The sequence below is a fragment of the Asterias amurensis genome, chromosome 3 (assembly GCF_032118995.1).
Source record: "Asterias amurensis chromosome 3, ASM3211899v1".
Classification (NCBI taxonomy): Eukaryota; Metazoa; Echinodermata; class Asteroidea; order Forcipulatida; family Asteriidae; genus Asterias; species Asterias amurensis.
In genome coordinates, this window is record NC_092650.1 from 5097813 (window position 1) to 5114178 (window position 16366).

The 16366-nt window shown below is 37.2% G+C and overlaps 2 protein-coding genes across 2 annotated transcripts; both read right to left on the minus strand.

The window, feature by feature from the left end:
- Positions 1-512: 512 nt before the first annotated feature.
- LOC139935310 (peptide methionine sulfoxide reductase-like) lies at positions 513-6139 on the minus strand. The gene is made up of 4 exons (XM_071929835.1): positions 5947-6139; positions 3750-3922; positions 2499-2750; positions 513-1889 (listed from the first exon to the last, which is right to left on the minus strand). The coding sequence occupies exons 3-4, from the start codon at positions 2630-2632 to the stop codon at positions 1679-1681; spliced, it is 345 nt and encodes a 114-aa protein (XP_071785936.1). The 5' UTR covers positions 2633-2750; positions 3750-3922; positions 5947-6139; the 3' UTR covers positions 513-1678.
- An 896-nt stretch (positions 6140-7035) lies between these two features.
- On the minus strand, positions 7036-16114 carry LOC139935216 (cathepsin Z-like). The gene is made up of 7 exons (XM_071929710.1): positions 15808-16114; positions 14593-14756; positions 13669-13848; positions 12102-12258; positions 11107-11185; positions 10064-10153; positions 7036-8873 (listed from the first exon to the last, which is right to left on the minus strand). The coding sequence occupies exons 1-7, from the start codon at positions 15927-15929 to the stop codon at positions 8760-8762; spliced, it is 906 nt and encodes a 301-aa protein (XP_071785811.1). The 5' UTR covers positions 15930-16114; the 3' UTR covers positions 7036-8759.
- Between the last annotated feature and the right edge of the window lie 252 nt (positions 16115-16366).

Below are 16366 nucleotides of genomic sequence, written 5' to 3' on the forward strand. Positions count from 1 at the left end.
TGATGTATCGCCATCTGTTCATCTTTTTGCTGGGTAGATTTTGTTCTTTTGAGAAGTTGTCTTGCTTTATATTCTGCTATCGCCAAGTAGATTTTAAGGAATTCGGGAGACATCTTAGTTATGAAAGGAACCATCCTTTTTAACTACTACCTGGGTGGAAAGTAGGAAATCGACTAAGCTCCGCCCCATTGCGTATTCGAAGGTCCGACATGCGTGTGCGTATGCTTGGTGCGCGCGGCAGAGTTGTGCAGAAAGGCATTGGAGAGGCGCATGGTTCTTGCTCACATGTGCGTCGTGGGCGGAGCCGAATGGATCGGTCTATTGGTCTGTACTACTATGTTTGCTTTAATAGTGGATCGAGGTGACTTGTCGTTGAAAACTTCACTACCGCGGTGTGAGTTCTTAATATTGATCTCAACATTTCAACTAGCTTGCTCTAGTGATTATCAGGAGACATGTACGTTACAAAATAAAACACACAAAAGGAAAAAAAGAAGCCCAAAGACAAACCATTGATTTCAATTATACAAAATATTTACTTCACAGTCACACCAAGTGCATAATATACAGTATTAGTTGATTGCATTTTTGAAAAAATATTACTTCCATTAAAAATTCATAGTTTTATTACTCTTCCCTGCAGAAACTTTTTTGGTCTGGGAATGCAGATAGATTGAAGCATTTCACTTGTAAAGCATCGGTTTACTTGGCTTCAAGGTAGTCTTGAGTTGGCCAATAAACGTCATAGGAAGAGATCACACTAAAATGATAAATGCATTCTCCAGCAAAAGGTTGTGTTTCTGCCTGAATCACACACTACGTCTATACAGTACTTAAATTTATTAATATTAATGCACAGTTTAAGAATAAGCAACTCTCCAAATTCATTGTAAAACTAAGCACGCAAATTAGAGCCTTTGGAACGCTAGGTGACTTGCCAAGTATATTACTTTAGAAATGTCGTTTTTTTTCAGGATTTTATGCCGCTTGAATCAAGTTTTTTAAAGTGCTGAAAGATCCTCAGAAATTTGTAGTCAAAATGCATAAAACCTTACTTTTATGCAATCCCCTGGTATAAGTATAAATCCTTTGTGAAAACCATTGTTTAATTCGCTATTTTTGCTTAGTAAGGTTAAATAAGTAAAAACAAATCTACAAAACTACAACCACTGAACATGCCATAAAATACCACCCAAAATCAGTAATTCACCCTAAATAAAACGTTCACTCCAAGAATGAATTTATACCAAAGATAAGATAGCGAGGTCAGGAACCAGATTAAATGAAATAAACAGTCTAGACCCCCTGGCAAAATAATGTCAGTGGCATCATTGCAAACGATGGTGTGTGCATTGCAACCTGTGTACTTAGGAATCACACTATGCATCATCTACAGTGTTCACTTGTCATGAAAATTGGCGGAAGTTCAAAGTAGCTTTATCGTCTGCAGTGAGTACTTTTCTTCAACTTTTTTTTCTCTATTTAATCACCCAAAAGCAAAAAAGTCAAACAATTTAATGGCCCACCTTATGAAATGATGCAATCGCACACCAGTTTGTTTTAAAATGTGATTTATTAAGGGACATGATTTCGTCGAAATGCAAGGAAAGGTTAAACTTGTCATTCAAATAAACAAATTATCACTCCAGCAATCCCGCTTCTGACACGATTTAATTATCTACTTCTTCACCTTATTACGTACATATTCCATCTGCTCCTCGTTCAATGCAAAGTTGTCGATCTCCTTCTCGAGGTTCTTGGTCATCCCGAATCCTCCCATGTAGCCATTGAGGCGGGAAGCAACGTGTGATGTGATCACATCCTTTGAGCTCAGGGCAAGACTCTTTAGAAGGCCCTGGTGTTGACGAAGCATGTACTTCTGGTGGTAACTAGTGAAAGGTTGAAAAGACAACTTTAATTCTTTAACTTGTGGTAACATTTTCCAGAGAGTTGATCAAACATTAAAAAACCTTCAACTGCTAAGGTTGTGTATGGTTGCACATTAAGCTTATTGCACATGCAGATGGGAGGTACACACTGTGCAGATTATCATACTAAAGTCAAGCAAAGTGTATCAAACATTAAATACCCTACTGAATGGTCAGGCGATACAAATTGTACATATTTTAAGTTCATAAGTTTAAAGTTTGAAAATCAAACTAATTTCCAACTCCAACAAATAAAATATTACAGGTAATAGGCTACATGTTTTACTCAAAATAAGCAGGTCAAAAGTTTGTCAAAAAATGAGAAATTTTCGAGCACAGCAACAATCTGTATGGCGTTCACTCACTTTCAATGGCACTGCCTGAGAAACCAAATTTGACATGTATGAGGAAATCACCTGAAAAGTTACATGCCTGCGTCCATGCGATCATGTCCTGTATAGAACGCTATTGAATACTATTTCTTAGTAATAAAAGTGTAATTTTGTCTTTAAGCTCCAGTTCGGCTGTACTTAACTGAAAAGAAACCAAAAGTTTGTTGTTTATACTCACTCCTCTGCATTGTAGAAGGTCTCTGCTTTCTTGATTCGCGTCTGGATCTTACGAGACACCTTGGATTGATGTTCTTCCAGTGTCTTCTCTGCCAATGCTTTCTGTTCGTCATTGTGATAGAAGATGGCGGACATGTACTGACGGCTTGTACAGGCTGTGCTGTCATGGTTGTTCCAGAAGATTGTAAGAAGAGTGTCATAGCTTGTTTGCTGCGGGTCAAAATCTACATCTATGGTCTCCGTGTGGTCACCACTGTGAATCAGGAGTTGAATAAATTATGTTGTTAATCTAGATTGCATTAACTACATGTATTGTTTTAAAGAATTTTTTTTAGGCTTTGGATGATAGGGGGGGGGGGCTTGAATCTCAAGAAAGTGGCCATCAGGTCCCATTTTCATAGAATTGCTCTCGCTAAGAACTCTCACTGGACTGAAATATGTACCTAAACAATTTCTTACTATTTGCTGAACTTTAGGGAGGAGGTTTGGAACTTAAGCCAACGTATATGTACATGTAGTGTACAGTAAAAGTGATGGAAAAAGAAATATTGCATGACTTATAGGCTGCCAGGTTACTGGCCAAATGACTGCACTCTCGCTAGCCTTGTCCAAGGCATTTTACGCAAGCACCGGCCCACTTGAAATGCACAAACTGCATAATAATAATAATAATAATAATAATAATAATAATAATAATAATAATAATAATAATAATAATAATAATAATAATAATAATAATAATAATAATAATAATAATAATAATAATAATAATAATAATAATAATAATAATAATAATAGATACTATACCGCACGGTACATAACAGTACTTGATACCGTGGGGTCGAAGCATGGCTTTTCAAGGTATCAATGAGGTTACAACGAGTAACAACAACCTCGAAAACAAACATGCTTTGACCCCACGGTATCAAGTACTGTTGTGTACCGTGCAGTATAGCATCTGATGCAGTTTGTGAAAAAGCAGCGGGCTGGTGCTTGCGTTAAGAGCCTTAGACAAGGCTACACTCTCGCTGGTGGTCCATAAGCGTTTTGGATCAATGGGTTTACATGTACGTAGATCTGCATATCTGGTATCATAGGCTAAGTGTTTACATATTTCCAATTACTGGTACTGTGTAATCTCATTATTGCTGAATCATGTACAAAATGAATATGATGCCACATTTCTTGACTTTGAATGGACTGACTGTCAGATTTTTGTAGTTGTTCTGTTGACAGAATAAGAAGGACTTACAGGCTATGGTATGTAGGAGAACTCTTAGATCCTCCTGTGTACCCAACCCTGGTACGGATTATCCCCTTAGCGCAGCCAAACTGCGCCTCGGGGAACCAAAATCAGCTAAGCGCAAAAGTGGCCTTCTCCGTCGGCATGTCTGGTTCTTTACGTGGCATTGTGGATCGAGGCAACTGTGGGAGGAGACAAAACAGATTTTAAAAAGTTGAGTCATACACAACCTCTGAAGCGGCAGGAGAGGGAGAACACCTTTTAAGAGCACAATAGTTTTATTTCAAATATCAAGTAAATAAAGGCCTTTGAATAAACCACAAGGTCCGTCCCTGCACTTTGCCCTGCAGGATATCATCCTCAGAGTCAGAGGTGAATAATCTGGCATTTCCTGATGAAACTCCCTTGAGAGTGTGCTTCCTTCTTCCGCTACAACCATTCCAAGAATAAAAGGTTTGTTCACTCTTTAAAAAATATAGTATTGTTTTTCAATGTTAGAAATTTTCAAGCAACATGTAAACTTGTAAGAACCCCAATGCAACCTGTAGTGTGTACAGACATTATAATTTTTTAGGGGAAGAGTATATTAATTCCCAATACCTTTTTTACTTTGAGTTAGCCACAAATGTGGGGGGTATTAGTAAATGAATTGTGTGCTATAAGGTGTGGGCTTGGTAAAAGCATGGAGGAAGGAAATAAGGAGTTCGAAGAAATATCTTAAGCAAAAGACAAACTGCAACAACTAACTCTATTTTCAGAAAACTAACTCTATTTTCGGGAAACTAACTCTATTCTCGAGAAACTAACTCTATTTTCGGGAAACTAACTCTATTTTCGAGAAACTAACTCTATCTCGGGAATAACTCTATTTTCGGGAAACTAACTCTATTTTGCAAATTTTGGAGATGTCCCAAAATATCTTTGCAAAGAGTTTTGAAAAAAATATTGTCGATGGCCCTTCAGGGCCACCCTATCGTTTCTCGAGAAACTAATTCTATTTTCAGGAAACTAACTATGTATTCGAGAAACTAAAGACTGAGTAAAACTCAACGTTGGTGGCGTGTGTACAGTTGTGATTGTTACTCGGCCGCATGTCCCGTACGTACATAGTATACATGTTGTTGCCATTCTAGTCAATGGACGCCCACGTAGTCGTGAACTATATTTCGTAGGACGTCCTGTTTTCAAGGTGTCCCTAAAATCGTGGCAAATCTGTGACCTCTCTGTGCGCGATGTAAACAGTCCCTAGATAAAATGTTTGTGGTTTGACTTGCCAAGCAAAGAGTCTCCTCTAGTCCCTTGACCAAAACTAAGAAACACGAAAGGCTCCACTAGTGAGTTGCACTTGTAAATGCAAAGTTTTGTATTTTAGGCATTTCTACAAGTTACAAAAATGTGTCATGATGTTGGGGCCATATAAACAAATTTGCGCACCGGATAAGTTTCATCAAACACTATTCCAATTCACAATTCATGATGATCAAATCATGTGACTGAACATTCTGCAAAGGCAAATGAAAAAGTGAAGCGAACTTAAAAAGCATTATTGACCCCTCCAAGTTTAATTTTCTCACATAAACAAAAATCTACAAGAATTTGTTAAAGTAATGTTTCTCAAAATCAACTAAATAAACTTTCTACTGCAAGTATGATTTTACCTAGTTGCGATAACGTGACCCTCCTGCCGACGGCGGACGCCGTCGGCAGGAGGGTTACGTTATCACAACTAGATTTTTCCTTACTTAGTAAGTTAGTGCAGCACCATTTGACGCAATGAGATGTTGAGTGATCCCGAACTGGTCAAGGGTAAGTTGCCCCTCCAAAGAAGATTTTGGTAACTTCGTCTCCTCAAAAAAAAAAGATGACTGCACAGTATTTGCAGGATTTTTTTTACTCCAATTCTAAAGGTAAGAAGTTTTAACAGTGTTTTTCAACCAACATTTTTAAACAAAAAAATGATAAATTTCGCAGACAACCTTCTTCAGGAAAATGGCCATAATTTATTTGTTAATGATGTTTAGCACCTTATTTTGGGTTTGTTGGTTAAATAGGTGTTAATCTTCACATTTATCAACAGAAATTGGTAATAATGAGAAGTGATATAATTATTTGGTTATTGCAAAGTTGAAGTGATCCCGAACTGGTCAATGATCCCGTCTCTTCTAATCAGTAGTACATGTATGCCTAATCACAAAAATGTACTTACCGAGTCAGCAACTCCCATAAGATTACTGAAACTCTGGAATGGAAAAAACGAACTGGCACACAACCGGAAAGCTTGAAAACCGACGAGGCGGATACTTCCCAATGCCGTCATAAAAGTTGAAGGATTTCTTTTGACAACAGCAAATGATGATGCAGTTGTTTTCTCGCAGATTTTATTACACGGCAGGATCATGTCCTTTTTGTATTTTCTATCTGTTTTGTAAGCATGTTTTTGTATGTAACGTGTAGTTCATGTAAACTTAAACTACGGAAGCCGCCACGGTTCATGTAATTCTTCAGTGAACAAACTTCTGTTTGCATGCCGCCAGTCTCTTGATTTCCCACACATTATGCAGTGCTGGTCATTTTGGGGAAACACTACACTTTTTATACATTTGTTTGATATGTGAGAGTTTTCCTATGTGGTTGTATAATTTATCATCCTGTATATGGTTGTATTTATCATCATGGAGCAATAAACTAAAAATGTTTGGGGGAAATAGAAACAAAACCATATATGTATAGTTTTGCTCTTATAAAATAACTTATATATGATTTTGCTGTTATATATATGTGGTTTTGCCCATTTAGTCATAAACAGCCCCTCATAGATGAGTAACGGGCCGAACTACAACACTTTAATGCACTTTTCAGGGTATTTAATTGCACTTTTTCTGATTTTCTAAGGGAAAAACCAAAAATAGGAAATCAGTAGGAAGAATCATAATGCCTGGATTACTTTTATGTATGCAAACTCTTTGACAAGTTCAAAGGTCTGACACCTTTTTTAAAATAATTTTTGTTTTACACTCAAGTTTGCTGTTCACATAAAATTAATTATATGCTTATCTCTGTAACCGTGTTAAATATGGTTTCTGAAAAACCTGTTTAACCTTCATACAAAAAAAAAGTTGTATTTTTACTGTCATCGAGATGTCAATGTGAAATCAATGTCAAATTGAATTGAACATTTCCAGTCTTTACATACAATGTGACAATGACAAATAAATTCCTTCACATTATAGCTTCCCCATCAAGCATGCACAATTGAACAATCTGAAGACAATTATACTTATCGGACACTTAAAAATTCTGACAAACGACATTTTGAAACCAAAAGTTCAAAAAGCACTTTCTGTAAAACTGCCTGAAGAAATATTTATTTCATCACATCAAACAATGCATAAGGAACAAATTGTGAAATGCACATTATTCATGTGTAAATAAGATACACAAAATACACGGAATGAAGATAACAAACAAACATTTTAAGGCACATTTGTTAAGGTTGCATATATAAGCTTGACCCTTTCTTTTTCATGTTTTTTTTTTCAAGCTTAAAAACACAATCTAACAATAATGCCCCAAATAAAGATTGAATGTATAGGGAACACAAGACTTGGTATTTCCTAAGCAGGCAATAGCCACCCTGCCTAGAAACTTACATAGAATTGAGTCAAAACCTCTGCAAGAAGTTGATAAAAAGAGCACATTAGATTTGTTTTTAAATATTTTTTAGAATGAATTTAGGATGACCCAGTTACAAATACATGATTTCAGTTGTTACATGTTGTGAAATACAGATACAAGGAAGTACAGATAAGTTTGAGTAAAAAATGAAGATGTATTTAAACAAACAAAGTTGTTGGAAACTACAACTGATACAATGAACCACATCCTCTTACAATGAAACTGCAACTAGTCTTTCTCACAGAAAGAACTTTGGTGTCAAATAAGCCAGCTTTATTCGCATAAAAAACATGGTTCTTTTCTTGCATACCAAGAATATCTGGAGAAAATTATTGAAATAGCATCAAGGTTTTTGTTTGTTTGCGTTTCAGAGATTTAGTTTGTGCTATCTTTGGTCTTGAAGGGGACACATGTCCTTGGATCGAGGGAGTTGGTCTATGAAAAGCATTTAAAACAGTTTGTTATGAAATGCATGGTTAGAAAGGTGTTTTAAAAGTAGAATATGATCCACACAAACATGCCTCGAAATTGCACGGTTTTCCTTTTACGTCATGAACTGACACGGTCGGCCTTTTGGCTTACCGTAATAGTTTGAGAAGTAAAAGGAAAACCACACAATTTCGAGGCATACTTGTGTGAATAATTTTATTCTACTTTTAAAACATCTTTCTAACCATATCAATATCATAACAAACTGTTTTAAATGCTTCTCCTGGATGGACCAACTCACCTGATCCCAGGCAACGTGTCCCTTAAAGAAAGTATGACAAAATAATCATAATATTTGTACTACTACAAGAAGTATGGGTAATACAAGAAGTATTTCTGCCTACAATACTTTTCCCCCAACATAATAAAAGTCAGTGTTATTTGTAAGCTGTGGTAAAATCTGTCAGCATTGTTTAAGTAAATCTTTGTACTGACATCTGAAAAGAGCTTCCAGCGCTTAAGCACTATATGCATGTTATTATTATTATTATTATGATTTAACACTTATTGCATGAAGAAGGAAAGCCATGGGCATTATCATATAGATGGCAAACATAGTAATGACAAATTGTGCTTGGCAGGGAATAGTTACCAAGACATTGACTGGCTCCCTGCAAAACTGTTTCATTATATTTTCCACTGAACATCTAAGAAAATGTTAGTAATTTTCCCAGGCAATCTTTTTCTGCTTTGAAACAAGCAATAAACCATTAGGCCTTTGTTACACTTGACAACTGACTAATTTAATGCCCCTAAAATGTTGTTTTTGTTTTAAAGACATTATTTCTTCTTTGAGGTCGTATTGAACTAGTCTCTTTATCAGCTGTCTGGTGTGACATGGTGCGCAGTATTGCCTTATGGAAGGATGATGTCAGCATAGGAACAGTCAGTTTCAATGCCCAGGTTGTATTTGTTTCCTTCATTGTTCTTGAATGAACTTGTAACAGTACGGTACCAGCCAGATTCTCCCTGAGTAGTAGAGAAAAGATTTGGAATAAAGTTTGTTAAGGGGAGTGTATCTTAGTAAAAACCAGCACACAAGGTATAGCTTCAAAACACAGCTTTTTTATGTGGTTTTCAATGACCAGGGCTGTACATCATAAAGCCTGTAAGATGACATTTTCTTTTTCTGCATAAGGAGAATGAATTTCTACTTCATTCAATATATAATAAACACTATAAGCAAAGGAAAAGGCACTCGACTGAAAGCACTTGATTGATGCTCGATGCACATGCCCTGTCAAATCTTCTCGATCATTTATGAAATACACTTTCTGCTAAGTTATAAAGCACATACAGATTTGAATTCAGCATGTTCGTTATACTATAGAATAACTGTTTTTATGTTGCCACCAGAGAGTCAGAACGAATCTCATTTTCTGGTTTAGAAAGAATTTCTGGCCCACAGTCTAATTGGGTCTGAGGGAAAACAGACTGTGCAAGTCTTGCATGTATTTACAAGGCTAGTAGTTAAAAGCTACAAATTTGTTTCCTTCACATGTTAAGCAATGTACTATATGGTTCCCAATAAATTATGTACAAGACATAGCCATTTTCATAAATCTATTCAGCACACAAATGCGCTTAGCAAAGATTGCTCAGCAAAAACAGGTTACCATCAAACTACACTGTCTTTTTGTATTTTTTTCTGAACCAGTAGAGTATACCCCATTTATTGTTGCTTAATGCTTAGCAAACAGTTTTAAAGCATTTTTTACTGCTTAAAAGCTTCATGAAGATGGTCCCAGACTTAGACCAGAAGAGATACTCATAACTATTTCAAATAAAGATGCAATGAGATACAGAGAATGGCTGAGAGATTGTTCTCCATGCTATAGACGATGTGACCTGTGACATCACATGTTTACAAAAGAGCCACAGAGCCTGGACTTCCTGCAGGTATGATTTGTACACAGCTCCATAGAAGAAAATATAAAGTACAATTTGTATCAACTTTTGATATGATGAAAGGGGGCACATCTCAAAACTTGTCCAGCTTTACCCTTTGAAACTCTTGGTTTTATGTGGAAATTACGACACAAAATGTCAACTTTCCCATAGGACCAGTGTAGTGCAGTGCCTGCCAGAATACTTAAAGAATGTACAAGGTCACACTTATTGTAAACAAAGGTCTCATGGTCTATAAACTCAATACTTACCCATGGTTGACCCCATGAGTTACGGACGACCCAGAACTCCACACCGTTCTCATCCACTCCCCATCCTGCTACAGCAATAGCATGGTTCAACTAATGGGAAAAAACACAGTGAAATTATTCAGGGCTCAAATTTTGTGGGAGAAATCCACAAACAGCAATACCTCGGGATTAATAGACTGATCCATTAAGCTCCGACTCATTGCGTATTGACCAATTACAACCCATTGCACAACCAAAAGTCCAACAAAATAAGGTCCGACATGCGTGCACGTATGCTTGGCGCGCGCGGCAGAGTTGTACAGAATGGCATTGGGGATGCTCACGTGTTCTTGCTCACACGTGTGCCGTGGGCGGAGCTTAATGGATCGGTGTATTGTTATTGGCTGGACCAGAATAATCTATTTCATGCGGCCAGACTCAAAAAACAAAATTAAATCACAGTTTTGACAGCGGCCTTTAAACTTGTTCGCAGAAGAGAATATTTATCTCATTGGTTTTGTATGCATTTAAAAGTAAACTTTCATACTCAGCAGGATTGAAAGTCAACGTTTGAACATCATCTAAAAGGAGTTTGAATTAAAAACACATGACAATCGAACGTGTCCCGGTTGTGAGTTTACTTGCCTTTAAACACAAACCACTGACCTCAGGTCCGTGGTCTACAGTAAATTTTGAGCTCTGTTATTACTTATCCATTTAATATAATAGCCATCATCACTGTAGCGTATCAACAACACTCTTGATAAATCCAATAACTTTCCCGAATCGTCAACAAAATGAACCATCAGAATCCCTCAGTAATAGAATAATTCGCCCCATAATCTTCTAGCATTTGATAAGATGAGTGTTCCCAGGCCCTGTTCTGGGCAAAGGGACTTTGGCTAGGCAGTGTGGAGTACATAAAAACAAAGTAAAATAAGGAGACTATTTTTGGGAACAAAGTACAATCATGTGCTAGTTCCAAGGACATGTTAAATGCAGCTCAATCAACTTAAATTAAAAGAATGCTAGCCCCTTGGGACTACTAGTCAAAAAGTCCTTACCGTTGGATTAGCTATGTACTGCGAGTAAACCTTTCCACCTCTAAATTTCTCAAGTTCTGCAGTGGCTTCAATCGCACAGCTACATGAAAGAAACAAGTGTTCATGTTAGCACGCACCTTTTACATACTGCATGATTACATTGAAATTCATTCATTACAAAGTTCAAAAATGGTGTATTAGGCAATGAGACCCCTTGCACTGACATCACACATGGCCATAGAGTTATATATAAAAACTAGAGGGCGCACTGGCGCATGCGCGCAGGCGGCCATTTTCTAAGTTGACAAAACAGCCATCTCACAGCGTGTGTTTGTGCGGCCATTTTGTAAGTTGAACAAACAGCATCGTGTGAGCGTTCAATAAAGAAACCCTCAAACGTGTATTTCATATTCAACGCGCGTACAGAATGGCGCGCTTGTCATCTTGCGGTCCTGTCGCATTTGTGCAAGCAGCATCACCAGTGCGCCCTCTAGTTCTTACATATAACTCAATGCACATGGACTACCCAGACGGCCAGCCATTTTGAGAGTCAAAATACAGTGAGTGCCTAACCGCTCACATGCCGCCTAAAAATGCACCTGGCACCGCACACGAAGGCAAGTCAATTCCCACATTGGAAGAACCAGTTGGGTTTGGTTCAATACTCATCGCAAGCTTGTAATGGAGTGATTGGCATTAAACAAAGAAAGGACTCATAAACTATGTGTAGAACTTAGGCGCCCAAAATTATGTCGTTTTGCACTTCACTGATGTATGACATTTAGTGCATGCCATGGAGGTAAGAATAGTCCTACATCCAAGTGTATCCTAAGTTCATATTAAATTGGCGACTACGGCTATAGCTAAGGCTATCCACTGGATAAATAGCAGCCCTTGCTGTAGTCATCAATTTAGATATGACCTAAGTGCATTCCGAGTCCTGTGGACACCCCCCCCCCCCAAGAAAAAACAAAAACAAACTACATTTCACAGTCCGAAAAGGCTATTTATCATACCTGATCGGTCCATTTTTATAGATTTCATTCATCATTTGATCCCGGCCAGTGATTCTACCATAGTCTCCAACCATCCAGCGGGTGTAATTCTTCTCAGGGATGACGAAGCAGTCTCCGAAAGTTGAACAAGTACCACACTGGTTAAATTTAGAACAATCTGTAAGCGGGAACAATTTAAGGAAGTGAACATGAGGTATACACAGCGCCATTCCTACATGATGGAACAACACAAGGCTCTCTCACTAGTTTTCGTTGGGTTCTATCCATGCAGTACTTGAAAGTCACCCAGCAGGCTCACCAGTTTCATCAATGATCGACTCTTCAATAATTTTTGCAAGAACTCTTCGTAGTTTACTTGCTGCATGCATCTGTAAATATTACCATCAATCTAGACAGTTGAATGGTACAACTTCATTCCTATTCCTAGCTTTTAAAATGTATTAAAGGGAAGGTACACGTTTGGTAATTACTCAAAACAGAAATTAACTTAAAAACTGACTTGGTAACAAGCATTGGAGAGCTGTTGATAGCACTTAAGTACTTGATAACTAGTTGATAGTAATGGACTTTTTGAGAAATAGTTAATTTCTCACTAAAATATTAAAAGACTTCTAGCTAGAAGTCAGTCTTTGATTCCTATCTGAAAGCACACAAATTCTTCCAACAAGGGTGTTTGTTCTTTCATCATACCTAACATTCTTTCATTCATTTTACCTAACAACATCAGGCGCTGTAGTTCACTTCCATTCTTTAAAAACATGCTCAAAACTCATTTATTTAAATCCTCTTACACTTAGCTCATTCACTAGATTATTCATTGTATAATTTCATTGTATAATTTTGTATTATGTTTTACATTTCTTTCGCTTGTATGTATTGTTTTTTGTTCTGCGCTCCGAATAGGGTCTTGTACACTAGATAGATGGCGCATTATAAATGCATTATTATTATCATCTTCTCGCAACTTCAATGACCAATCTAGCCCAAATTTTCACAGCTCGTTATTTTACTCTCAAACATCACACTCACTGAGGTAACATGAAGCAGCTCAATGTATGATATGTGTACAAGCGTGTGCGTGGCCTCAGCGAAGGGGTCCACAGAGAGATGGATACTGCTGTATCACTAAACAAAAGGACTGACATCTTAAAGCGAGATTGCCCCAAAACGGAAAAAATATGCTGGAAACAATAGCAAGCATATTGCACATTCGCGGTCAGGGAATAAGAAACAACATCACGGGCCTGTATGCTTTGTTTTTGAACGAGCAAGGGCACCAAGGCATTTTCTCTTATTTATGGGTATGGGACACTTTTTAATTTCTACTGTACAACATTTAAAGTGCATCAAGGTAATGACCAGTGGGGCATGGAGGCAATCACCTTTGTGTCCCTGTGAAGTATCAGGCCTGAAACACGGTGGACTCATGAAAATGGCAAATTCTCATTGGGATTGCATACAATTGTGTTACAAGTTGCCGAGATGCCGATTGGCATCTGGGAAGGTTCAGAACCAAAAGATGCCGAGATGTAGAGTCAGTACAAGACAGATGAGAGGACTAGCTTACTCTGATTCTTAGCTTGGTAATTGTTGCAGGTTTCATCTGGGATACCCTTAGTGTGGGCGTAACTGTAGACCCCCATGGCGTCTCCGCCTTCACAGCTACCAGCATTGCCGCAGTCTATGACATTCTGAGCAGACAAGTAGGCAGATGGCCATGCACTCTTTCGCTTGATGTTGATGCGATCTGAAGGATACAGAAATCACACAAATTAAAATCAGCTTGCTCATTCCTACATTCCTACGGGTGAGATTCACTTTAGTTTTTTTTAAACAAAGCCTGTCTATCAACACACCTAAGGCAGCAATCCAAACAGCAGAAACTTACTCACATTTTTGTAATAAGATTGCAATATGATTTTGGAGGTTAAACAAAGAATTGACTAAAGCGGGATTTGAACCAACGAACTCCAGATTAACGTGCCTGCGCTCTACCAACTGGGCTATCTAGCCCTATGTTGGCAGTGTCCCTATTTTGTCAATATCTTTGTTTGGGGGAGTTTTCAACATGTAAGACATACATTCATATGTATCACATTTGTTGGACATGTTGTGATTTGTCAATGCATCAACAGACAGAGCTTTATGGATTGATATGATTTAAATATTAATTCTGATTTCAGAGGTATGTTTCTTCATAGCTCATCATACACTCAACAACTTTCAAAGTAGTCAAGTAGACACTACTGTGGCAATCTTACAAACTTTAAGCCGCTTAGAACTAGTATTAGAAGTCAGTCAGAAATATAATCAATGTTTTTTTTTAAATTGGACAGGTTTTCTGGCAATTTCTTTTTTTCCTTTAGTACTCATCCCAAATTTCAATTTAAAAAAAAAATTTTTTTTTTTAAAAACCCCCAAAAAATCAATGTACATTCCTTTTGTTATAACTTTCGCATCTTCACTTCCTTTAAAATACTTTCCAACTCACCGGCTAAGGAGCTTGTACTTGCCATGCACCAACAGCTTCCACAGTACTGAGGTATATGTTGGTTACGTGTTGCGCTGACATAGTTGACTCCATCGATGTTGCGCCAGTCCCACTGAGTAGGAAGAGCTGAAGTCTTGATGTCCAAGTGAGGCCTTGGATATGTGCTGTATAAAGGAAAAAGACAATTTATGTGCATTATTTTAAAAGCTTTTGTCAAGATTTAAATTGAGTTAATAATAATAGACAAAACGTTAAATTTCTTGGTTTTACTTCAACAAAATGCAAACATTGTCGAGGAAGGAGGAGTGGGGTGGGGGTGGGATGGGCAATGACATATTATTTGGGTGGGGAGGGGTAGCTGTGATCATCAAAACTAGTAGAGGGGCTACTCAAATGTATTTAATCATTAAATCTGTGCAGTTTATATTCAGTCTCATAAGGGTGGGGGTGCAAATGGAAGCAAGGGCAAAGGGAACAATGGATTTGATATAGAACAAGTTGAACAAACTACAAACTGTATGGTTCTTGAATCTTTTAACTATGAATGAAACTTGGTCATCTTAGAATTTATTAAAATGATTAGCAATTTATCACACTCTTATCTTAACAGTAACACTGAATGAAACGATGCTGAATCCAATGTTCTTTTAACATTTTTTTAAAACTTGTATTGTATGTAATGTGAGTTAATGTTACCAATTAGAGTAAGACCCAGTGACTGCAGGGCGCTAGATTCCTTTTTTTTTTCTTTTTTTTTTGACATTGTCGGTCATAACCGACAATGTCAAAATTTTGAAAAAAGGAATGATGACCGATAATGTCAAAATTTTGAAAAAAGGAATCTAGCACCCCAGTCACTGGGTGGTCTGGTTACCAATAGCTCATTATTTGCCAAAACATAATTTGTTTAATTAAAAGAAAATAAATACAATACTTGACACAAATCAAACTCAGCAATCTATTTTATATATTATAATTAATATTATTTGTAACAAATTTAAGTTTAACGACTTTTAGTTTTATCATGCTTTTTTTACTTAGTTTTCGTCTATTTTATATTATTTAAAAAAAATTAAAGACTGAATTTTAAGAAAGTTTAAACATTTCTCACTGAAAAGTTAAATCACAGTCAGTTTTTTACAATGCCATTTTAAACAACACGTAACATTGACATTTGAAAGAAAATCAATTATTACACACACAAAAGATATTTACCTAACTCCTTTGACATTCTTGCCAAATTCAGGTTTATAACACGCCTCCCTCTTCCTCTGGTGTGCTATGCAGCTTGCAGCACAAAGAATCACCAAGCAAAGTGTAACAATTTGCAACTCCATCCTCCCTGATGTCAACTAGAGTTTAGACGGTGAATAGAAAGTACGATCTGAACCCTACAATACCAACTAAAAAGTTCTTGTTTCCTTGTTTGAGTTTGTTCAGGCAAGTTGAGAGAGAAAGAGAGGAGCAAAAGAAGTCAAGGATGCATCGAATGATGATGAAGCAAATAAGCCGGGGTAGCAAATAAACAATACGAACATGTGACACGTTAATCACGTGACTTTCGATAGCCTGCGATTTAGTCTGCTTTCCTTTTTAACTGGATGTACAAAATGCCCTATGTGACGGCAAGGACAAGATCTAAAATGACGCAATAAGATTTGTACGAATTAAAACGTGTAGATGGGGAAAACTACGGTGGCCAATGAATGCCACCCAATTTTTGTTTGATCCTTTGTCTAAAACTTCCAGTATACAGTGTAGTGTATAAAAGTTC

Bases quoted from the DNA above. Each gene is read 5' to 3' on its own strand.
- LOC139935310 (XM_071929835.1), bottom strand. From the start codon at position 2,632: ATGTCCGCCATCTTCTATCACAATGACGAACAGAAAGCATTGGCAGAG. The intron at 1,890-2,498 runs GTGAGTATAAAC...ACCTTTCACTAG, and splicing joins ACCTTCTACAATGCAGAGGA to TTACCACCAGAAGTACATGC.
- LOC139935216 (XM_071929710.1), bottom strand. From the start codon at position 15,929: ATGGAGTTGCAAATTGTTACACTTTGCTTGGTGATTCTTTGTGCTGCA. The intron at 14,757-15,807 runs GTAAATATCTTT...TCCTTTATACAG, and splicing joins AAGAATGTCAAAGGAGTTAG to CACATATCCAAGGCCTCACT. The intron at 11,186-12,101 runs GTATGATAAATA...TCTTTCATGTAG, and splicing joins TATAAAAATGGACCGATCAG to CTGTGCGATTGAAGCCACTG.